Source organism: Miscanthus floridulus, chromosome 16 (assembly GCF_019320115.1).
Source record: "Miscanthus floridulus cultivar M001 chromosome 16, ASM1932011v1, whole genome shotgun sequence".
Lineage (NCBI taxonomy): Eukaryota > Viridiplantae > Streptophyta > Magnoliopsida > Poales > Poaceae > Miscanthus > Miscanthus floridulus.
Genome location: NC_089595.1, coordinates 105,193,575 through 105,217,498, shown reverse-complemented (window position 1 = coordinate 105,217,498; position 23,924 = coordinate 105,193,575). Strand labels below are relative to the sequence as shown.

At 44.2% G+C, this 23,924-nt stretch overlaps 1 protein-coding gene across 2 annotated transcripts; it reads left to right on the top strand.

The window, feature by feature from the left end:
• Nucleotides 1-880: 880 nt before the first annotated feature.
• LOC136513226 (auxin-responsive protein IAA18-like) lies at nt 881-11,079 on the top strand. 2 transcript variants are annotated; one of them, XM_066507220.1, is made up of 8 exons: nt 881-1,166; nt 1,832-2,064; nt 8,789-8,929; nt 9,030-9,204; nt 9,827-10,089; nt 10,203-10,350; nt 10,567-10,630; nt 10,809-11,079. In XM_066507220.1, the coding sequence occupies exons 2-8, from the start codon at nt 1,842-1,844 to the stop codon at nt 10,839-10,841; spliced, it is 1,047 nt and encodes a 348-aa protein (XP_066363317.1). In that variant the 5' UTR covers nt 881-1,166; nt 1,832-1,841; the 3' UTR covers nt 10,842-11,079. The 2 variants fall into 2 exon arrangements, with proteins under 2 accessions (XP_066363317.1, XP_066363319.1); XM_066507222.1 differs by lacking the exons at nt 881-1,166; nt 1,832-2,064 and adding an exon at nt 8,174-8,653 and having other exon boundaries at nt 8,785-8,929; nt 10,182-10,350.
• Nucleotides 11,080-23,924: the final 12,845 nt, after the last annotated feature.

Genomic DNA, 23,924 nt, shown 5'->3' with positions numbered 1-23,924 from the left:
TGGCTCTGGCTCCCTGCGCGTCGGGCGTTGCCAGAGTTCCATGCACGTTTTACTCCAGTTTTCAGCGTTGGCTTCGTTTCGTTTCGTCAAGTACAAATTCGAGGTGAGAGGTGGTTGCCCTTTCTGGTTCTTTTTTGAGTTTGGTCGTGCATGGGCACGGAAGAAAGTGCGTTCCCCAGTTGCGGCTACATGTAGACCGGCGCTACCTGCACACACCAGGCTAGAAATATACTCACTCCATGTTCATATACATAGTGAGATCGTCTAGAAAAGTTAAAATAGCATACAATTTAAAATGGAGGGAGTACCAAAAGGTTTCTGGTGTCCAACGATCAGTCATTTTTGGCCAACAAAAACAAAGAATATTTTGCGTTGAAAAAGGACCTGAGCTAGCTTGCCGCATGGACCTTTCTTGATAATTGAAGGAACCGGTATGTAGCCCAACACGAACATATTCTTCAACAACGCCGACAGTGGTCCCGGAGGAGCCCGTGCTTGCTGATTGCTGAAGCCTGAAGCCAAGCACTCAGGCAGGTAACAAGAACCATCGCATCACATCACCCAACCCACACCACAGGTCCAAGCCCGTCATCCGACACCAACTACACGCAGCATCCATCCCATCACATCGACATCGCATCACCTCACCGCACTCGCCGGGATAATCCTCGCTTCCTCCGGTCGGCTCGCCTCGCCTGGCCGGCCCCCCCTAGGGCCCCCTCCCCAATCATCCATCCCACGCGCGCACGGCGCCCACACGCAACGCAACTCGACGACGCCGTTGCCGTTGCCGTTGCCTCTGAACTTGTGATGCGCCAGCAGCAGACCAGCAGTGCGAGTGCTTGCCGTTGCCGAGAAACAGATCGATAGGCGGAAAAAATGCAGGATTGAAAGGAGAGGATACACCCTACGCCTACGCTACAGGGTTATAGATATAGCTAGGGCCAGGGAAAAAGAACGGCGCCAACTCGCACTCGGGGCAGGCAACATGCTGGAGTTGGACTGGTACAAAAGAAAGGCCAGGCGGCAGTTCTTCTGCCACAGATAGCTGCAGCTCCCTCCGGCCCTCCCTCGCTTACTTACTTCAGCTGGCTAGCCATTCTTCTCACGGCCTCATCAGGGTTCTAGAGTTCTTCAGCTACCTCGGGTCACTCACTGCACCTCAGGTGAGTTCCTTGCTCCTCGCTCTGCTAAATTCTCTTGCTGTTTGTACGATTCAGTTTGAGAGTTTCAGGGCCTACGAACTAGAGAGGCTACCCTTGTCTGAATGACTGAACCGATCTTCTGAAAGATCTCTGTCTCGATTGGGCGTTTGGAGTGACTTTGTTCTTATCTTTTCTACACTAGCAGTACACTAGGTTGATCAGCAACAAAACGTCCTTTCTCTTTCTCGCTCGCTCTCCAAGGATATGGTTGCGTTGTGGAACACAACACAACAACTCTAGAAGGTTTTAGTCATCTTGTCGCCGAATAGGATGAGTTGCCGGCTCCATTTCCCTTGCCCAAAATGCCTTTGACGCGAGCTGATTTGGCGACCCGGAGTCATGTCTTTTCCGGTTCTTTTGTTTTTTCACCCCGGCTTTCCTTCGCTTTGACCTTGCATAGATTATACCCCACGTTTATTTTCACAGCTTTCTCCGTCCGAAGTTGAGTATGAAACTAACTTTAGTTTCTGAGTCAGTAGTAGCTTACTTGTATTCCTCCCAACTATCCATCGAATGTTATCATATAGGCCGTAGGGTTTTCAGTGCTATCGAAGCCTTGCTGAACTAGCACCATCCATGTATTTATATACGCATACTAAAGCTTTGTCTTCTCTTACCTCTCCTAGATCAAGTCCCATGGAGGAAAGCTCCGGAGAGAGAGCTCCTTCCACTCCGCAGCTGCTAAACCTCATCCGAGACGAGAGAGAATGGAAGGTGATCAGAGAGGCGGAAGATGGAGGGGGCTCATCAACAACCACAAGCCCTGATGCCGAGGAGGACGACTCCAAGCTTGAGCTGAAGCTTGGCCTCCCTGGTGCCCAAGATGATGAGAGAACGGCGCGGCCAGGAGAGGAGATGGTGTTAGATTGATCTCTTGACCAGTAGGCCCAACGGCCTATTGGGCCTTGGTCTCGCGCCCTGATCGGGGGTGCCCAACCCTACATGGTTGGTGGGCCCCCGTCGCACTGCGCTATATAGAGAGGTGGGGGCCGGCGGCTCAAAGTACGAGGTTCGCCGTGAGCCGCAAACCCACCGACAAAACCCTAGACCGATCTACGAGGGCGCGCAGCCAGCGACGGGAAGCCGCCACCGTCATCATCGTCTCCACTGCGTCGCCTCTCTTCACCGACCGTCGCTGCCCGTGCGCAGCCTACATCGACGAACCTGATGGAAGCTACTGGATCCTCCACCCCTGCGGTCTCAGGTTCGGTACCCTTCCCTTTTCTCTCCCTGTCTCTCTGTAGACCGTTCTACATGTCCTAGGATCTACTGTTTTACATGTTGTACCAAATAGAACAGTCAAAGTCTAGATCGATGATCCTACAGTCATAACATTGGTACCAGAGCCACGGTTTAGGTATAGATATGGCTAGGGTTTTGATCTAGAACGGATAAATCGGTTTGAAAAGCAAAAGATGAAGAGATCCAGTGCGGATCTAGAACGTAGAAGGGGCTTCGGCCGACAGTGGGTTCGGATGAACCCTAACCCTAACTGGGTTAAAGGAAAATTGAGGGCTCGTTTTCATGACAAAATCGAACCCTAAAAGCCGAAATCGTTTCGGGAAAAGCAAAACAGAGGCCATCCCAAACCCCAACCCTAACCCTAATCGTCAAATCGGGTCAAAACCGAACAAATCAAAAGAATCAAAAGAAAGGGGAGAAAGGTAAGAGGGTGGCCTACCTCGCCGTTGCGCGGCACTACAGTCACGCCGGCGCGCGGGGAAGAAAAGGGCCGGCCGGGGGTGATCTACTCGCCGGAACGGCCACTAGGGCGCCGCGGCCAGGCCGCTCGACGGCGACGCGCTCACCCGCTGGGGAGCGCGCACGCCGGCGAGGGGGCCGGAGACGGCGCCGGGGCTTGCTGATCTCTCTCGCCGTCGGAGCTCCTCGCTCGGTGTCTGCTGCGGCGGGACTGAGTGGAGAGGAGAGAGCAGTGAGGGGCGGAGAGAGAGAGAGCGAAGCCGAATGGCGCTAGGGTTCACGGGCGCCGCGGCGGTCGCCGTTTTTGATCCTCCGATGCGCGCGCACAGCCGTCGGATGGAGAGGAACGGCTGAGATGGAGTGGGCCAAGTCGCAGCCCAGGCGGGCGCGCGGACGCGCGGGACATTGCCGGCCCAGGCCCAGGTTGCGGCCTGGGTGTGGCCTGTGCGCGCGAAAAGAAGATGGGCCGCGGCTGGCTGGGCCGATTTCGCTGGCGCGCGCGCGCGCGCATGGGCAGGCCGTGGGCCGCGCGTGTGCTGGCTGGGCCGAAATGGTAAAATGAATAGAAAAGTCACAGTTTTTGTTTTTCTTATTTTCCAGAAGACAGTTTGATCAATTTGAATTGATTTTTTTATGATAATTTCTGTACAAAAATTTATCCAACGATATTTTTTGTTCAGTAAATGGTAAATTTGCTTCTGGAAAATAGGAAGAGATTATTAAATGTTAAAGTTTCCGCTGCGTATTTAAAGATGTAATTTTCATTATTAAATTCGAACCAACGGGAGAATTTAATTTTGAAAATGGATATGTTTTAAATTGATTATAATGTTGTTGTTATTCTGACCAACGTTGATTAATGACAATATTATAATGTTTTTTGTTATACATTAATTCTATTTCTGCCCAACGGTGATGTAGAATTAGTGTAGAAAATAATTGTATGTTTTAATTTTGACCAACGTTAAACTAAGGCATGCAATTATTGTTGTTATTTCTGTTCTCACCCTATTTGAATTATGTTTTCAGGAGGATACAACTTGATGAGTTGTATCAAAGAAATCCCCACTCTAAAAGGTGATAACTATATTGAGTGGAAGAAAAAGATAGACCTGGCCTTTATCCTCGCTGAGGTGGACTGGGTTGTCACCACACCGTGCCCTAAAGAACCTGTGGCACCGGTGAGGGAGACAGATGAGACTGATGCTGCATGGCAGAACAGAGAGCGGGATTTTGCTCCCGTAAAGATGTCCTATGACCTTGAGCATAGGAAATGGGTCACTGCCAACAAGAAGTGTCTGGCAGTGATAAAGAACACAATTGAGCCTGCTATTGTGGGCTCAATTCCAGACTGTGACACGGTCACAGAGTACCTAGACAGAATAAAGAGTCAGTTCACTGGCTCTTCAAAGACATATGCAACCCAGCTGATCAAGCAGCTGGTCACAGAAAGGTACTCTGGTGGCGGCAGTGGCATTAGAGAGCACATACTGAGAATGAGCAATCTGGCATCTAAGCTCAAACCAATGGATTTGGCACTCAAGGATGAGTTTCTTATTCATTTGATTTTTGCTTCTTTGCCCAAAGAATTTGACACATTTGTTGTTAACTACAACATACAGCCTGAAAAATGGGATTTGGAAAAGCTCATAGCCATGTGTGTGCAGGAGGAGGAAAGAATAAAAGTTTCACAAGGTGGTTCTGTGAACTACCTAAAAGATAAGAAAAAGAACTATAATAACAGTTCTTCCTCCAAATCATCTGGAAAAGGTCCCATGCAACAGTCTCAGAACCAGCAATTCCCAGTGGCTAAAGACCAGTGTCTCCACTGCAAGAAGACAGGGCATTATAAAAAGAATTGTCCTGATTTCTTAAAGATGATAATGAAGAATAAAGGTGAGAACATTATTACGTTCGTAAATGAATCCTTGTATGTAAAGTTTTCAAAATCTACTTGGTGGATTGATTCAGGTGCAACTATTCATGTTGCTAATTCATTACAGGGATTCCGTTCGATGAGAACTTTGCAAAGAAGCGAAAGTTTCATTAAAGTCGCAAATGGAGAACAAGCAGATGTTGAGGCCGTTGGTGATCTTCCATTAGAGCTTGCTGATGGCTTCATAATTATTCTTAGAGATGTTCTTTATGTACCTTCTTTGCAAAGAAATTTGATTAGTGTTTCAAAGTTGGACCATGATGGTTATGATTGCCACTTTGGAAATGGCAAATGTCAAATATTGTTTAATAATAAATGTATTGGTCTTGCCTTCCGACAAGACGAGCTTTATTTGTTATCACTTCGTGAAAATGTTAATTCCGTATGTGATGTGAATGAAAATGTATCCTCATCGAACAATGGAAACAGAAAACGAAAGAGAGCTCAAGATGCGTTGTCGAAATTATGGCACTGTCGTTTAGGCCATATTTCGAGGGGGAGAATAGAAAGACTAGTTAAGAATGATATTCTTCCTCCATTAGAGCTCTCAGAGTTAGAACAATGTAGAGATTGCATAAAAGGAAAGTATGTAAAGAAAATTAAGAAAGATGCCAAACGAAGCACAGGAATTCTACAGATTATTCACACAGACATATGTGGTCCTTTTCCTGTGAAAAGTGTGGATGGTTATGATTCATTCATAACATTCACAGACGATTACTCTCGGTTTGGCTACATTTATCCAATTAAAGAAAGAACAGAAGCGTTGGATAAATTTAAAATATTTAAAGTAGAAGTTGAAAATCAGCATGATTTAAAGATTAAGATAGTCAGGTCTGACCGTGGAGGAGAGTACTACGGTCGGCATACCCCATATGGACAAGTTCCTGGACCTTTTGCAAGGTTCTTACAGGAGAATGGTATAGTCGCCCAGTATTCAACACCGGGCGAACCTCAGCAGAATGGAGTAGCTGAAAGGCGTAACCGTACCCTGATGGATATGGTGCGTAGTATGATAAGTTACTCCACTTTACCCACGAGTCTGTGGATGGAGGCGTTAAAAACCGCCATTCATATTCTCAATAGAGTACCAAGTAAGTCGGTGCCCAAAACACCGTATGAGTTGTGGACAGGAAGAGTACCCTCGCTTAACCACTTACGTGTGTGGGGGAGCCCTGCTGAGGCTAAAGTTTTTAACCCAAACACTGGGAAGCTAGATCCCAAAACAGTGAGTTGTCATTTCATTGGCTACCCAGAAAAGTCAAAAGGTTTTCGTTTCTACTGTCCTAACAGACATACAAAGTTTGTGGAAACGAGACACGCTGTCTTCCTAGAGGATGAAATGATAAGGGGAAGCATGGTAGCTCGAGAAATTGACCTTGAAGAGAAGAGGGTGTTTGCACCCACTCCGATCATTCATGAGCCATTTTTCTCACTACCTGCTGTTGCTGCACCAACAGGACAAGACACTGTGGTGCCAGCACCTGTTGTTATCCCGCCTGTGGCAACAATGAATGATGATGAGGAACCTGTGGCTCAGGATCCTATAGAACCTATTGCCACACATGAGGGGGAGCAACAACAGCCTCAAACAGAAAATGTGCCAATTGACGAGGCCCCTAGAAGGTCTCAAAGAGTTAGAAAATCAGCTATTCCTGCTGATTATGAAGTGTACAACACTGAAGAATTTCAAATGGAGGATGATCCCACCTCATTTGAAGAAGCCATGAAAAGTGACCATTCATCAAAGTGGCTTGAGGCCATGGAAGATGAGATGAGATCAATGAATGCAAATAAAGTTTGGGATTTAGAGATAATTCCTAAAGGAGCCAAAACAGTAGGCTGTAAATGGGTCTACAAAACAAAACTTGACTCTCAAGGGAATATAGAGAGATATAAAGCCCGACTTGTGGCAAAAGGCTTTACACAAAGAGAAGGGATTGATTACAATGAGACATTTTCTCCAGTCTCATGTAAGGATTCCTTCAGAATCATAATGGCATTAGCGGCACATTACGATTTGGAATTACACCAGATGGATGTAAAGACGGCATTTCTCAACGGAGACTTAGAGGAAAATGTTTACATGGCACAACCGAAAGGTTTTGTCATAGAAGGAAAAGAACGTTTGGGATGCCGCCTAAAGAAATCTATTTATGGATTAAAACAAGCTTCAAGACAGTGGTACTTGAAGTTTGATCAGACAATAAAGAATTTTGGGTTTAAAGATAATGTTGAGGACAATTGTGTCTACGCAAAGTTTAAGAATGGGAAGTTTATCTTCCTTGTCCTGTATGTGGATGATATCTTACTTGCTAGTAGTGATGTCAGTCTACTACTGGAAACAAAGAAGTTTTTGTCCTCAAAGTTTGATATGAAAGATCTTGGTGAAGCTTCGTTCGTTCTAGGGATCGAGATTCACCGAGATAGAAGTAAAGGGGTATTAGGACTGTCACAAAAGGCATACATAGAAAAAGTCTTAAAGAAATTTAGTATGCACAAATGTAGTCCCTCACCTGCTCCTATAGTCAAGGGCGACAGATATGGGGATTTTCAATGCCCCAGGAACCAATATGAGATCGATCAAATGAAAGTGGTTCCATATGCTTCAGCTGTCGGAAGCTTGCAATATGCTCAAGTGTGTACGCGCCCTGACTTAGCATTTGTTACCGGGTTACTTGGCAGATTCCAGAGCAATCCTGGAATAGAACATTGGAAATTGGTAAAGAAAGTCTTGCGTTATTTGCAAGGAACGAAAGGCCTCATGATGACGTATAGAAGATCTGATTCACTCCATATAGTGGGATATTCAGATTCTGATTATGCGGGAGATAATAGAAAATCCACGTCTGGATATGTGTTTACTCTCGCAGGGGGAGCTATTTCATGGAAAAGCTCAAAGCAAACCGTCACTACATCGTCCACAATGTATGCCGAGTTTGTAGCATGTTATGAGGCAACGGGGCAGGTGAACTGGCTAAAGAAGTTCATACCCGGTTTGAAGGTGGTTGACGACATCAATAGACCACTGAAATTATACTGCGATAATAATCCAGCAGTACAGTATGCTCACAACAATAGGTCAAGTGGTGCTGCCAAACACATTGACATAAAGTATTATGTTGTGAAGGATAAAGTCCGGGATCAGATGATAAGTCTTGAGCATATAAGTACCGAAAAGATGCTCGCGGATCCGCTTACAAAAGGCTTACCACCCAACGTGTTCAGAGAACATGTAGCCGGCATGGGTTTAAGGGAAAGCCTATAATTCCTGGACTATAAAGGGCCCAAAAGTTAAAGTAACTATTTCAGATCAGAGACGTGCATTGTAGCTGTCAAATCTATCGGCGATTGACCGAGACGATGAAACATGCTCTATGCATCATCTGTGAAGAAATGAGTAAGGTTTAAAGGATTGAAGTTTAAAGTTTAAAGATAAAAGTAATAGTGAGATCAAGGGGGAGAATGTTAGATTGATCTCTTGACCAGTAGGCCCAACGGCCTATTGGGCCTTGGTCTCGCGCCCTGATCGGGGGTGCCCAACCCTACATGGTTGGTGGGCCCCCGTCGCACTGCGCTATATAGAGAGGTGGGGGCCGGCGGCTCAAAGTACGAGGTTCGCCGTGAGCCGCAAACCCACCGACAAAACCCTAGACCGATCTACGAGGGCGCGCAGCCAGCGACGGGAAGCCGCCACCGTCATCATCGTCTCCACTGCGTCGCCTCTCTTCACCGACCGTCGCTGCCCGTGCGCAGCCTACATCGACGAACCTGATGGAAGCTACTGGATCCTCCACCCCTGCGGTCTCAGGTTCGGTACCCTTCCCTTTTCTCTCCCTGTCTCTCTGTAGACCGTTCTACATGTCCTAGGATCTACTGTTTTACATGTTGTACCAAATAGAACAGTCAAAGTCTAGATCGATGATCCTACAGTCATAACAGATGGAACAACAACAGGAGAGCTGCACGGCACTCTCCCTTGGTTCTGGTTGCTTCCCATCACATTCCAAGCTCGCCACCAGCAGTGGTGCTACTACCACCGGGGCAAAGAGAGGGTTCTTGGCAACCGCTGGTGCCAAAGCAGAAGGTAGTGATAGTGCAAAGGAAATTAAAATATGCAGCTGTTCATTAGTAAGTTCATTCACTGAGCTGGATTTCTGACATCTTTTTTTGTGTGATTTTGTAAGGTTGTAAGCAGAGGCAGGAGGACAGGGAAGGGTGTGGGAATGAGTTATTAACATTGGGAGGTGAAAACATGGCACGTGAGAGGAAGAAAGGGTGCTGTCCCCCATCGTCGTCGCATGGCTCGGCTGCCGCTGGGCCTGTGCACAGCAGCAGCAGCAGCAACCCCCACTTGACGAGGTGAGGACTGAGGACAGGCTTGTTTTACTTGCTTTCCCGTCTTTTTGTGCTCCCAGCTGGGGGAGCTATGCTTGTTTGTTTTTGTCATCGCATATGCGTGATCTTGGGAAAGGATTACATAGTCTAATGTTCCAGTCCACGTCATTTTGACTTTTTTATCCTGGCTCTCAGAATCAAATCTGATAAACAAGCGAGCCTAGACAAGAAAAATTGTTATGAAGCTTCCAGTTTCAAGGAGTACCCTTGGTCACGCAAATTCACTGGTCTGCTATAAAAGAAAATTGCCTATCAATCAACCCTATGTTTATTTTCTATGACATACATTAGTTTTGTCCTAAACTTTTTCTTTGTTAGTTCTGACTATCCTTTTCAGCCAGTGAACTGATTTACATTCAAATCAGCTATAGTATACGTCCTACTGACAAAATAAAAAACTGTAGGAGGTGTGAGTTTGTTGCAACATTCTCAATTTAACATTACATCACTTGAGATGCATATACATATTTCGGATATTTTAGTTTGGTAACACAACAGTGATTTGATTTCCTCTTCTTTCCATATAAACTTAAAAACAAAAGGACTGGAAACTTATTCAACTCAAACTCGCTCAAATTCAATGTAGAGGCGCTGTTCTTCCAGTGGTTGGTTGGCCTCCAGTACGGTCCTTCAGGAGAAACCTCACAAATGCCAGCTCATTTAAGCAATCCCCTGGGCAACAAAACGATGAAGCTTGTGACAAGGCGAAGCAAACTTGCAAGAGAAGCCCACTTATCAAAATAAACATGGACGGCATCCCCATTGGAAGGAAAATAAACCTCTCAGCATACGACAACTATCAGAAGCTTTCATCTGCCGTTGAAGATTTGTTTTGTGGCTTTCTTGAAGGTACAAGTCATAAACAGAAAAGAAGCACTTGGTCTATATTATCTAATACTTTATGCATATGTATAGCGCTAATTGGAGAAAATTTTCTAAAGATTATGAATCTGGTTCAGCAGCCCAGAAGGATCTAGCCTGTTCTGGAGTTGGAAAGCAAGGAGCAGAAGAGAAAATATTTTCAGGGTTATTGGATGGAACTGGTGAATACACTTTAATTTGTGAAGACAGTGAAGGAGACAGGACACTAGTTGGCGACCTACCATGGAAGTAAGCCTTCCCTGCTCCATTCTCTATCTATGAATATGAGAGTTCAGAGACCTAGTAGATTTCATAAGTTTCTTAAGCATAAGTATCACCTTTAGTTACAATCATTTTTTTCTTGCTTATATAATTGTAATTATTTTCTATTTTTATGAAAATTTGAGAAGACCAACTAAAAACATGACAGTTGTCCTATCTAAATTAAATTGTTTAATTCTGCAGTGTATTTGTTTCTACGACTAAGAGGCTGAGGGTTACGAAAAGCTCTGAACTTCCTCATGGCCTGGTAAGTACAGTGCAGATTCAAGCTGTCTTTAGTTTCATGTTATGGAAATTCAAAACTTTATCACTGCTAAGTTTATATAAAACTTAATCATTTTATATTAACATAAATCCCTGATTTTGTTTCAGTTCCTCAATTCTAAGTTTTCACTCATTTCTGTTTTTAACCTGTTATTTTACAGATTAAAACTGTCTCTGAGAGGACTGATAACTGATATGAGGCCAGTCGCCCAGCCTTTGAATCATGCAAGCTGTGTCAATCATTGGCTTCTTCGGATGACCCTTTTTGGTTGTAGAGATAAATCTAATAAGATAATGTTAGCATATTGCAGATGCCCTGAATGCACTGCATATTTTGTAATTTTCCTTGCTCTATTTCAGATATAGTGCTGGTCAGTGCTATTCGACATGGTCTAGTAGGTTTACTAAAGCTAAAGAATGTGTTTTTAGTGTGATGTGGTAATTTTCAGCTAACTACACTGATACGCAAAAGGCATACTTAAATACATAATGTTTTAGATTACAATGGTAAAGCGTTTCCTTCTGCCAACACAAGGAACAAGTGAACAAGGATGGGATGCAGATAGCTCACCAATAATTGAGGATTTGTCACAACCACAGTGACAAATACTTTGACCTGATTCAACTTTATATACAACGAGAAGCCTGAGAGATACCTGTAATTGTACCATGAGAAAAAGGAGAAAACCCTTATATGCTTGCTGCAGCTCAGGCACCCAATTTCACTAGTATTGCAGAAGGTATTCATGAACAGCCAAACGGCTGGTTTATAACCAATAGCTCCATCTGCAGATAATGAAAATCTGTAAGTTAAACATAAGGAATAGGACAACAGACAAAAAACTACCATTTCTTTTTATGCAAACAGATGGAAATATTCACTGCCATGCTTCCAGCCTTGGAATTGGGGACAGAGGATAGGTCCTTATCATTGGACCACCCCTGAATACCGAACGGCGGAAAAGAGGAAGAGACGGGGTGGATTACGAAAGAATCTTTAGCTACTTTTGTTGTGTCCTTCCCAAACGTCTGTATCCCCCGTGTTGTGTGCTCATATGTCGCTAGTTCGTATTTTAGTTGCTAGGCTGAAAGCTATATTGCCTTTGCACAAACATTGCATTGGAGCAGGTGAAAGCAACATGAGTACTTACAAAATCAAGCATGCTAAATTACCAATTGCCCAACCCATGGATTTTTCATATAATTAAGTATCAGTATCAGTTTGCCCCTGCCTGTATGTTTCAGATGTTTGGTGCCGGAAATGTCGCAACCAAAAGAAAAGGTGTTTTAAATGATGCGATAAATGGTAGAGATGAGCACTTAATTGAGATCTGATGAACAACTCAATTTGCTTAACAGTTCTTCCTTTTCTCTCAAAACAGCTTTGCATAGTCTAATCATATGAGCCATACTGGCATGCATAGTTACGCATCATAACTGTCCAATCACAGGATTCAGATCCTTACCAGCATACATTGTTATTCATCACAAGTGTCCTAGTAATACTAAGTAGCTAGTACCTCAAAAGACATAGCTGGTTCTGCTTCTTTTTGCAGCCCTTTAAAGACTCTGGATGAAGACATCATGCCTAACATTCACAATTTTGACATATATAGGTTGTACACGAACATGAGGAAAAATTAAAAGCCATCTGCATATCTGTCATCTGATAAAATACATGGTCACAAGCAAGTTGCAGACTATGCAAAACACTTCGTAATCTCAACTAGTAGAACAAATGGTCGTGCGATGTTTATTTTGTGATCTTTAGACCATCAGTTGAAATGATAATGAGAGTATGGTTTAATCCTCTTTAAAAAATTCCAACCATTACGTTCAAAAAAAAAACCAACCAGGAATCTTTAACAGGCCAGACAGATAACTATGAATGACAAAAATAGAGGGTATCTCTTTTCAGAAAGATACTAGATAGCATTTGAACTCACTGAAAGTAACTGTTCAATGAAAGTCATCAAGTTGGTTCATTATTAACAGATAAAACCAAAGTAGACAGTTCAAGTAATTGAAACCAAAGAAAAAACTTTAAGACACGATATGCAAACATGTGGTGCTAAGAAGCTTTGTTATCTGAGAGGCACAAATGCTAGAAGGCAAATTTTGGCGTGGGACATTGTAGATTCGTGTATTTTGCTGGAGCACACCGCCAACTATAGTATTGGCTGAGCACCATCACGAAAACGGGATCACTGGAATGAGAGAGACCATCTTTGCACTGGTTGACTATTCGGTTCGGTGTTCGGTTTTCGGTGAAAAAGTGCCCAGGCTGAACTTTACCCCTGGCTCGGCTACATGGTCGAACCCAACCTAGTCACCCCTATCCAGTCACGCTCTCCTTCCCTGAGGTGTTCTTCTTCCTCCGTCTTCCTCTCTTGCTCGTCTCTCTGGCCAAACCCTAGTTCGTGGGGCCGCACAGAAGTGAAGCATGGCGTCGAGCTCTCACTCAGCGGCTATGCGGTCAGATGCGCCCTCTCTTGCCACTTATAGGGATGCGCAGGGGAACCTTCCATTGGTGGAGTGCCGCTACTGTGGCAATCTGATGATTGGCCGGGTTTCACGCAAGGAACATAGCTTTGGGGAGAGGTTCTACAAGTGTCCAGTATTCGAGCATGTAAGTTGGTAGATCAGGCGGTTCATCCTCTCCTTCTTTTGGCTTATTTGTTTGGTAGATTAGATCTGACCATTCATCCTCTTGTTCTTTGCTATGTGTCAGTTTTTCTGTTGGGAGGAACAATGTGTGGAGTACCTGGTCAAGAAATCGAAGCTTCCACCTTGCTTCTCAAAGTCAGGCAGTGCACCTATGGTGTCCTCTTTGGATTTGAATGAAGACAGGGAGGCATTGAAGGAGGCAATTGAGGGAGTTCAGAGCTGCACCACACTGTTGGAGAGCATAACAAACAATCTGAAGGATGCAGAGGCAGCCCTAAAGAGGACTGTTGACGCCAATCAAGCCTTCTGTAGCAACATTGATAAGTTAGGTGTATGGTTACTTGTTTTAGGTGTAGCTAATCTGTTTGTTAGTGATGTTAGTTAAGTGAACAGTGTATGTCTCCTAAGTGTGCTTGTCACTGAAACATCATGTTTGTGTTTGATGATGAGAAATGAGAATTGTCTACATTTATCTGGTATGAGCTATAGATAACACATAAAATAGCATTCATAAATGGAATCCAGAATTGTCATCACCACGGTGGAAACCCAAATTATATGGATAACATAACAATATGTCTTAATTTAGGCCATCAGGTTTGGCTTAGAGTACATGTTACCAAACATAACAATGTTTTAACCGGTGCCATCAGGTTTGGCTCAAATTACATGCATAAAATGGCTACTACTGGAAGCCAAAGACAACACTTCCCAACAAATCCAAAATCATCAGGTTCGGCTCAAAATGCCTGAGCCAGTCACTCAGCAATCTCATCCATCAACAGCTGCTTCTTGGCCTTCTTGGTTTATTTAGACGTCATCTCCTTGTTTGCCTTCTTGCGTTGTCCACATGTTGATTTAGCACCTTCTCCTTCCATCTTCCTCTTGCGGCTGTATGGATTTTGGAAACTTAACTAGTTAGCTTGGTAAATTACATAGGAACTACAAGTTCAAAGACAGTGAGATGTATTACCTCCTAGTGTTATCAGCAGGACTGTTGGATAAAAGTGGTGGTGCTGTAATGGTAATGGAACATGCTCCGGTTTAGGATTGCTGAGTTGATGCAGTACTTGTAGCCTTTGCTTTCTTGTTTTTCACTCTTTTTGGCTTAGGTGGGGCTGGAGGTGGGCCATCACTGTCATAAACTGTCTCATTGCAAGTCTTCATCATGTGACCAAATTGGCCACACCTTTTGCACTTCATTTGCTTCCCAGTGGCTTTCCCTCCTTCTTTTGCACCCTTAATTCTCCTTGATCTTGGTCAGGTTTTAGACAAGGTTCCATTGAAACACTCTCTGTACTCCATTGTCAGTGTCATGAACATCCACATATAGAGGCACCCTCATATCCCAATACAGGTCCATTGCTTCCATCAGCAGGGCATCAAATTATAGACTGCAGAACTTAGACATCCTCTTGTTCCAGAAGGAAATGGACATTCCCTGATTCGTCCCAAGCTTCATTCCCGCTGCTATTTCATCTGTTATATCCTTCACATTGGTTCTATCTCTATCCACAACAAGGTTTAGATAGTTGATTGGGTGTACTGTAGTGCTACCATCATCTGTAACCTCAGCATAGTTTGGAATGCGCACATAAAGTCTGCACGTCGAACTACTATCCATCCTAAAATAGAGGAATAGTGATTCAAGAATCAAAACCTAAATCTGACGATGCCAAATTGCGCATCTATGGTACCAAATCAACAAGACAACCGAAATCCTAGATCAAAGAAAATGCACAAGAAAGGGACAACAATCTTACCCTTGGAGTACCCAGGACATATTCAAGCCCTTCGACGATGACCCCACACTTGAGGACATGCGCTTCTTCCCTCTCGGTGATGACATCTTCAAGCCCTCAATCTACGATTGGGTCTTCATGGAGAACGGTGGCTTGGGAGACAAGACTGGGATGCAGAGAGGAGGCCACGCAATAGAGAGTAGGGGGGGTGTTTGGTTGCCCATACTAAATTTTAGTCGCTGTCTCATCGGATGTTTGAACACATGCATTGAGTATTAAATATAGACTAATTATGAAACTAATTACATAGTTTGCGACTAATTTGCGAGACGAATCTTTTGAGCCTAATTAGTCCATGATTTGACAATGTTTTGCTACAGTAAACATGTGCTAATGACAGATTAATTAGGTTTAAAAAATCCATCTCGTGGAGTACTGATGGATTATGTAATTTGTTTTTTTATTAGTATCCGAACACCCCATACAACATTCTCCCAACACACCTCCTGAATTTTAGTAGCTGGATCCAAACACCTCCTAGGGTGGCCTTCGGAGACGAGGACTGCGAGGACGAGGGCGGCTTGTTGGCGGCGGTGGCGGCGAGAGTGAAGGGATCGAATGGCCTCGTCTAGGTCACCTCCAGATGGGCTCGAGTGGGTAACGGGCTGGTCCAGGGGCAACCATAGTCATTTCGAAAATGTTCTCTCTCCAATTCCAGTGAAAATGATATTTTAATATAGGCGGTGTGCTATGGCCAGTGAAAATGATATTTTAATAGAGGCAGTGTGCTATGGCCAAGGATCCCGTTTTCGTGATGGTGCTCAGCCAATACAGGAGTTGGCGGTGTGCTCCAGCAAAATACACGAATCTACAATGTCCCACACCAAAATTTGCCATGCTAGAAACATGCAAACCTAGACAAACCTGATAATTTAGACATTGCATCAGAGAACAATTTTGGTAGGTCCAGATTCTGTCCACATTTCAAAGGTGGCCTAGTTAAAATAAGACAAAGAGCACACTACACGACAGTTAAGGAATTATCGTATACGATCGTGAATTATAAGCTGAAATAATATTTTTCTCTCACATCAAACCAGCCAGCAGTAAATAATCTACGACCGTTTACGACGAAACGAACAGGCTGCATATCGGTGTCCAACTCCGACACCAGGCATAAAGGGCTGAAGAGATTCACACATGCACCAACCAAAATGTAGAATATCCTCATTTAATACTTTTAACGTTTTTGGAAGGAAAATATAAATGATTTTTACTTGTGTTGACTCCTTATCCTCATTTTCTGGACTATAGTCAAGTGCAATATGCTTTTCAATAGTATAACAGTGATGATCATCTATCAAATCCTACAGGTAATGAGATTATGAGAATTTACAGCTCAACTGAATTCTTGGTTCTAACATTATAGTTTCAAATTATCCACTAGTGCACACATGAAAGCATCGGGTAGCTGTAGGGAAACACCTGTAAAATTATAGGTGAGCACCTGTAAAATTATAGGTGAGCATCTGAAGGAAGAGTAGTACTAACCAGAAAAGACAAATGTTAATCTGGCTCTGACATGGGATAGATGTTTCAGCTTGTTCGTTTGGTCGTATTTGACTTATAAGTCATGACTTATTCAGCTAACGAAAAGTATTTTTCTCTCACACCAAACCAGTCAACAGTACTTTCAGTCATGGCTTATAAGTCAAACCAGCCCAAACAAACAGGACGTTTGGATATGACATGCAAGCGTTCAGTGCCATCGAGGAATGGCACTAAGAAGAGAAGCTTGTGGAGAGTCTTGTCATGGGATGCAATCAGCAGGTGAAACGACTTTTGCTTCTACCGTCAATCTATTATATACTTTGTTATGTCTTCGTATACAGCAAACAGAAGGATTCAGGCGTATTGATGTACATGGCGGCACAGCTAAGTATTAAGATGGTTCACTCTCACCTGCTCCGATGAGATGAGATGATACTCTAGGCACACTTCAATCAGTTTATTCAGTGAGAGCAAATAGAAGCATACTTGGATTGCTAGAAATGCATAAGGTTTCCGTCCCGGTCAATACTTTGACGCCATTTTCTGACCGTGGAACTGCGGAAGGGAACTAGGCAAGGTACCAACTGTTCCTATACCTCTCGGAGTGTCGGTGCCAAACGGTAACCCAATGCTGTGCCGTTCAATCCAATCGAGTCGGCCACCCTCATGTGCAGGTGCAGGTGTGCTGCAGTCTCCACAACGCCCAGAATGCTGGCCGCCATGGTGGTTCTGGTGCCCTTCACAGTTCACACCGCCGACCGATCGGTGGCCAGCTGGCCTCCAACCCACCGCCAAACCCGCCACAAGCAATGCATAGCCAACCTGACAATCTATTTGTCTCGTCAAACAAGAAGGCGATGGGACTATGGGAGACTATCGGCGTGTTTGGTTTGTATCGTGAAGACGTGTAGAATTATTGGATCCTAGTACCGAGCCTGGTCTAGGTGTTTGGTTTGAATCATGTCTTCAACCGTTCAAATCATCTGCCTATGGATGCGGGATCCGTAAACCAAACACGCCGAATATGTCTTTACTAAATTTTTGAAACGATAAAAAAAAACTACCGCTAAAACTACGTGGACTGTGCGGCCCATACATCGGTGTTCCGCGGGCCCGTAGGCCCGTTGGACGTCTTCCTCCGAGGCCTTTGGCTTTGTGCTTCCCACTGGCTGCAGCTGCAGGGAGCAGGGCTGCAGCGCGAGGTCGGACTGCTCGTCAGAAGTGGATTTCGCAGTCTGATGTTTTTATGCCAATCGATGCCTAGAGCTCGAGGCCGAGTCAGTCCGATCGATCGTGTCTGCAGCTTTCGCACAAGATTTCCCACTCTACAACAAAACGTGCCTGCCACTCTGCCTTTTTGATACATACCCTTGTCGCAGATCGCAATCTGATGAGTGGCTCATCTCAGTCACCACTTCTCCTTTTCCATCAGTCCCTTTTCCATCCTTGGCTAGGCCTAGTAGCTGTAGCTCCGAAGAGCGAAGAATACAGAAATGGACGCCGCCGGTGGCGCTGAGCATTCCCATCCACGCAAGCACGGTTGTAATCTGCCTGTGTCGGCAATGCCTAATTTTTTACAATTTGGTCTTTTTTTTAATAAAATTTATGTTTAGCCCCGTAGGAGGCGTAAACTCATCTTTGGACCCTGGGGGTCGGCGCCAGGACTCATGGCGTCGAGGTAACATATTTCGGCGCCACAGATTTTGGCTTCGAGGTGCCTGGCCGTGCACAACCGGACATCTTAGATGGCGTTGACGTGGCCGGTACCTCAGCGCCAGAATACATGGCTTCGAGGTCGGCACCAAGTGGCGCCGAGATCGAAGCTTGTTCGCTTGCTCGTATACGATCGTGGATTATAAGCTGGAACAATATTTTTCTCTCACAACAAATCAATCAGCAGTAAATAATCCACGATCGCTTACGACGAAACAAACAGGCTCTAGAAGTATAGCAGGATAGCACACTAACCGCAGAAGGAGAAAAGGAGGAGCACTGAAGAGAGACTATCACATTTTGATATTTATCATGTCTACCATCTAGAAAGAAGCATAGCAGGATAGCACACTAACCACTGAAGGAGAAGAGGAGCACTGAAGACAGACTATCACATTTTGATATTTATTTATATGATGCCCTGTGTTTTCATAATTCGAGAGGCCGACACCACCGCAGCAAATTGATGACTTTTGGCAGCGGGTTTCACTTGCACTTGCACGCTATCAGCAAAAGGACAGTGAATAGCAGCAAACGGGCAGTATAAAAGTCTACCGGAAGACTGAACAATCTGCTTCCGGACAGAAGAAACTTCTCTTCTGGACTGCACATCGCTATCTGCACCTGCACCCTAATTTTTTACGATTTGATCATTTTTTTTAAGAAAATTTACGTTTAGCCCTATGAAAGACGTTTAGCCCTATGAAAGACGTAAACTCATCTTCAGACCCTGGGGGTCGGCGCCACGACTTATGGCGTCGAGGTAACACGTCTCGGCGCCACAGATCTTGGCTTCGAGGTGCCTGACCGTACACAACAGGACATCCTAGGTGGCGTTGACGTGACTGGTACCTCGGCGCCACATATCTTGGCGCCGACCTCGGAGCCGTCAGATGATGTGCTGCGAGGTGATGAGACGTGCAAGCGGTAGCAGGCCCACACACCACACACCACTCTCCTCTCCTCCCCTCTAACACGGACGGCAGGTGCCTGCCAGTCTGCCACCATGTGCGCGCTCGGTGCATGCTGCTTTTGCCCCTGCAAGTGGAGAGCTGCAGCGTCAAATCATCTAGCCCCTACTCATCCCAAATTATCTTGCGCTTTAGGTTTCCGTGCCGCAAATTTAACAAAAATACGTGCAATATTTGTATCTCCAAATAAATTTATTAAAAAACTAGATTCAAAGATTTTTCCAACGATACCAATTATGTACCATAAATATTAATATTTTTTAATATATATTTTGTCAAAGTTACTTATGGAGAAATGAAAACGATATATATTTTGAGACGATGGGAGTACCTGTTCATGGATATTCATTCCGCATCTAGCCCCTACTCATGTACCTATATGTATATTCATTTTTTTAGTAAGAGTAGGTTACATTTCATTGAACCATATTTTACTACTTCTGTTCAGGTGTAAGTTCTGTATTTAACTGGTGTAAATTTTTTATATTTTTGAATTTGTTCCAATTTGCTTGTTATAGAACTAATCTGGTTTTTTTCTATAGTTTTTTTTAATTTGTATGTTTTATTTGATATTTTTGAATTTCTTCCAATTTGCCATTCATAGAACTAATATGTTGAATTTGTATGTTTTATTTGTTTTCTATCTGGATTTCTTTCAATTTGCATTCCATAGAATTAAATATGATATGTGATAATTTGTAGTTATATGTTCTCTTTAATTTGGTTCGTTAGATGCTGAGTGTGTGGCTATGGAAATCTAGTGTGACTTGGTCTTAACACTCGAATTTTGCATGGTTCTTGGAATAGAGTGTTTTAGAGGACTGTCACTAGGGTGTCAGGAGAGTCTAAAATACTCGAGTTAAGAGTAGACAGACCCTTCGAATAAAACTACAGCGTGGTCTTTTTTTAAAGCTCAACCAAACGTCAAATCAAATCATTTCAGATAATTAAATTAAAGTACGGTTGTTTGTTTTCTGGAGCTCGTGTGTGTCACGAAATAAGTTGCTTGAGATTGACGCGGTGCATCAATCAAAGACCCAATTAATGATTGCCCGGGCCTAGATGTGGCCTGCGCATATGGCATGTTTGGTAGACGGCCTTGCCTATTCATTCATCCGACTAGATGTTTCTGAGGTTCCCAGAACCCAGCCGAGATAGATTATGAGAGTAGCAATGGAAACAGGCTAGCCCAGCTCATGTATAGGTTTAATTTTGTGGGCAACCTGTGATAACCCACGTAATTAAGCATAGTAATCCATCAACCCGTGCTCTCTCATGGGCTAGAACATTAAAGGACACTGATCAATAAAAATTACCTTTTTTCTCTTATAATAAATCTACCGAATTATTGATCTATATGCATTTTCTTTTCCATATCCATATTTTCATTCCTTTGCATAGTGCCTCCTTGCTCATCTCGGGCGCTTACATATATTTATGGTACATAATTGGTATCGTTGGAAAAAACCTTTGAATCTAGTTTTTTAATAAATTTATTTGGAGATATAAATATTGCACGTATTTTATTAAATTTGCGGCACGAAAACCTAAAGCGCGAGATAATTTAGGACGAGTAGAGGCCAGATGATTTGACGCTACAGCTCTCCACCTACAGGGGCAAAAGTAGCATGCACCGAGCGCGCGCATGGTGGCAGACTAGCAGGCCAGGCATCTGCCGTCCGTGTCAGAGGGGAGGATAGGAGAGCGGTGTGTGGTGTGTGGGCCTGCTACCGCTTGCACGTCTCATCACCTCCGTCGCAGCACATCATCTGACGGCTCCGAGGTCGGCGCCAAGATATGTGGCGCCGAGCTCAGAGCCATGTATTCTGGCGCAGAGGTACCAGTCACGTCAACGCCATCTAGGATGTCTTGCTGTGCACGGCCAGGCACCTCGGAGCCAAGATCTGTGGTGCCGAGATGTGTTACCTTGGCGCCATTAGTCGTGGCGCCGACCCCCATGGTCCAAAGATGAATTTACGTCTTCTAGAGGGTTAAACGTAAATTTTCTTTAAAAAAGATCAAATCTTAAAAAATTAGGGTGCAGGTGCAGATAGCGATGTGCAGTCCAGAAGAGAAGTTTCTTCTCTCCGGAAGCAGATTGTTCAGTCTTCCGGTAGACTTTTATACTGCCCGTTTGCTGCTATTCACTGTCCTTTTGCTAATAGCGTGCAAGTGCAAGTGAAACCCGCTGCCAAAAGTCATCAATTTGCTGCGGTGGTGTCGGCCTCTCGAATTATGAAAACACAGGGCATCATATAAATAAATATCAAAATGTGATAGTCTGTCTTCAGTGCTCCTCTTCTCCTTCAGCGGTTAGTGTGCTATCCTGCTATGCTTCTTTCTAGATGGTAGACATGATAAATATCAAAATGTGATAGTCTCTCTTCAGTGCTCCTCCTTTTCTCCTTCTGTGGTTAGTGTGCTATCCTGCTATTCTTCTATAGCCTGTTCGTTTCGTCGTAAGCGATCGTGGATTATTTATTGCTAGCTGGTTTGTTGTGAGAGAAAAATATTGTTCCAGCTTATAATCCACGATCGTATACGAACAAGCGAACAGGTTAGATGATAGACATGTTTCCCAGACGTATTGGACCCAAATTCAGAGACACAGTATGCTATTACAGGCTTAGGGGTCGTTTGGATCGGAGGATTTTCAAAGGAAATTCGTAGGAACCGGAAAACAGAGGAAAGGAAGTAGAAGTGAGTGTTTGGAACGGAGGATTCACGCAATCCCTTTTCTATGGAATGCTGTAGCTTGCTAGCGATTTCATAGGAATCAAAAACTGCACTCGCATCAAAGGTTTTCTTTTCCTTCGCGGAAGGCTGAGAGGCAGCGCATGGATTCCTATGTTACGAATTTCTGCGTTCTAAACAGCCTAAATTTTCTCTTCCTTTGTTTTAAAATCCCGTAGTTTTTCACTTTTCATCGTACCTTATTCCTGCGTTTTTTCCTATTTCTACGTTTTGGATTCCTTCGTTCCAGGCCTTACAGTTCATTTCTATGAATCTCGCGATGCTAACACCTAGACATACGTGCAAGAGTTTCCATTCTACTAGAAGGTGTAGGTTTCTTCAGTATGGTCCTTATCCGACGAGTGGTTCACCTCGACAGCTTGCCCGCTCCCCTTGTAGCCATCTAGCCTCCGACGAGCACGACTGCACGAGCAGAATCCAAGATGCCAGAGACTACAGGAACTTGACACCGGAGAGCGGAGACGGACAGCTCGACTCACGGCCGCATATCTCCTCTGTCTGCATCCATAGCCTCGTGCGGTTTGCTGTCTGTTCTGTAGCGTGTAGTCAAAACTCAACAAGAGGAGCTGGCTAGTCTTCTCTCGAAGCCAATTATTCAGTCTATGGGTAATTCATTGGGTAGACATGTCGATCCAGTGATCTAGTAGTACTGACGTCCACACCATTGTTGCAAAGATTAAATAAAGATAAAAAAAAAAATTAAAAGAATGAGGAGGAATGTTGAATTCGCAATGAAAATGCACCATTTCAAATTGCTGCATCAAAGACAGTGACATGTTTGAAAGACTGAATCTTTTTCACTCGAACAAATGATAGTATATCAGACAATTTTAAGTTCAGTTGTGATGGATTGGCACAGAGACACTAGTTGGTGCGACTTTCTGCTCCCTTGGACAACAGCTAGTGCAGCTTTGAGAAGCCGGTCCACGCACGGCGACTCCGCCATGGTCGTCATGGTCAGCAAAGGCGAGCCGGCCACAGAAATTTCCTTGGGTGCACGCGACGCTTCGCACTCGTTTCGCCTTCCCCGCACGGCCGCACCAGCTCACCCTCTGCAATCTGTAGATCACGGTCTGAGCGGTGGGATCGGCAGTTGGCAATCGCTGTGGGAGTCTGTCAGTCGGAGACCAGTCAATCCAAATGATTTTTGCTAACTTTCTAGAAGCAGCAGTTAATTGGCGTGGAAAACTGTTTTGTCGCCGCGCGCGTTTTCGTTTCACTTTGTAAGAGAAATTTTACGGGCTGCTGTTCTATTCCAGAAGACATGGCAACTTCATCTATAAATTTTACAGGACATGTGTTGCTTCGTGGCGTGCTCATCGGCACGTCAATCCAGCCACCAGACGCTGAAAATTGACAGCTTAGGGAGCTAACTTGGTCGACACAAATCTGCCAGTCCTAAAGTAAACATGGCCTTAGTGTCAAGTACTCCTAGAAGATAAGCAGAAGAACAGCAGAAGGAAGGGAGTACCGATTTCTGTTTCTTCTGGAAGCCTGGAAATAAAACGTCACTCTTTCTTCTAGAAGCGATACATGAATGCCGCCAGAATCCGCACAAGAGCTTTACAAATAATAATCACTGCAACTCTAGAAGCGTACACTGGTTGAGGTTTTAGCTGAGTATAATAATATATGTATACTGGGAATCAGGCAGTCAGCAATCGTATATGTATAATAACTTGCAGCTGCCCTTCTTTACAATAACTTGCAGCTGCAGTCGTTGCACCCATGACACAGCTACAGTGGACAACAGTGGCAAGGTAGCCGCCGCTGCTGGAAAAACTAGCAGCCGAACAGTTACGTAGACTTGTATTAAAAAAGTAATCTCAATGCGTCCTTGATTCCTTGTTTTAAAATTCTCGATCAGAATGTTTTGGTC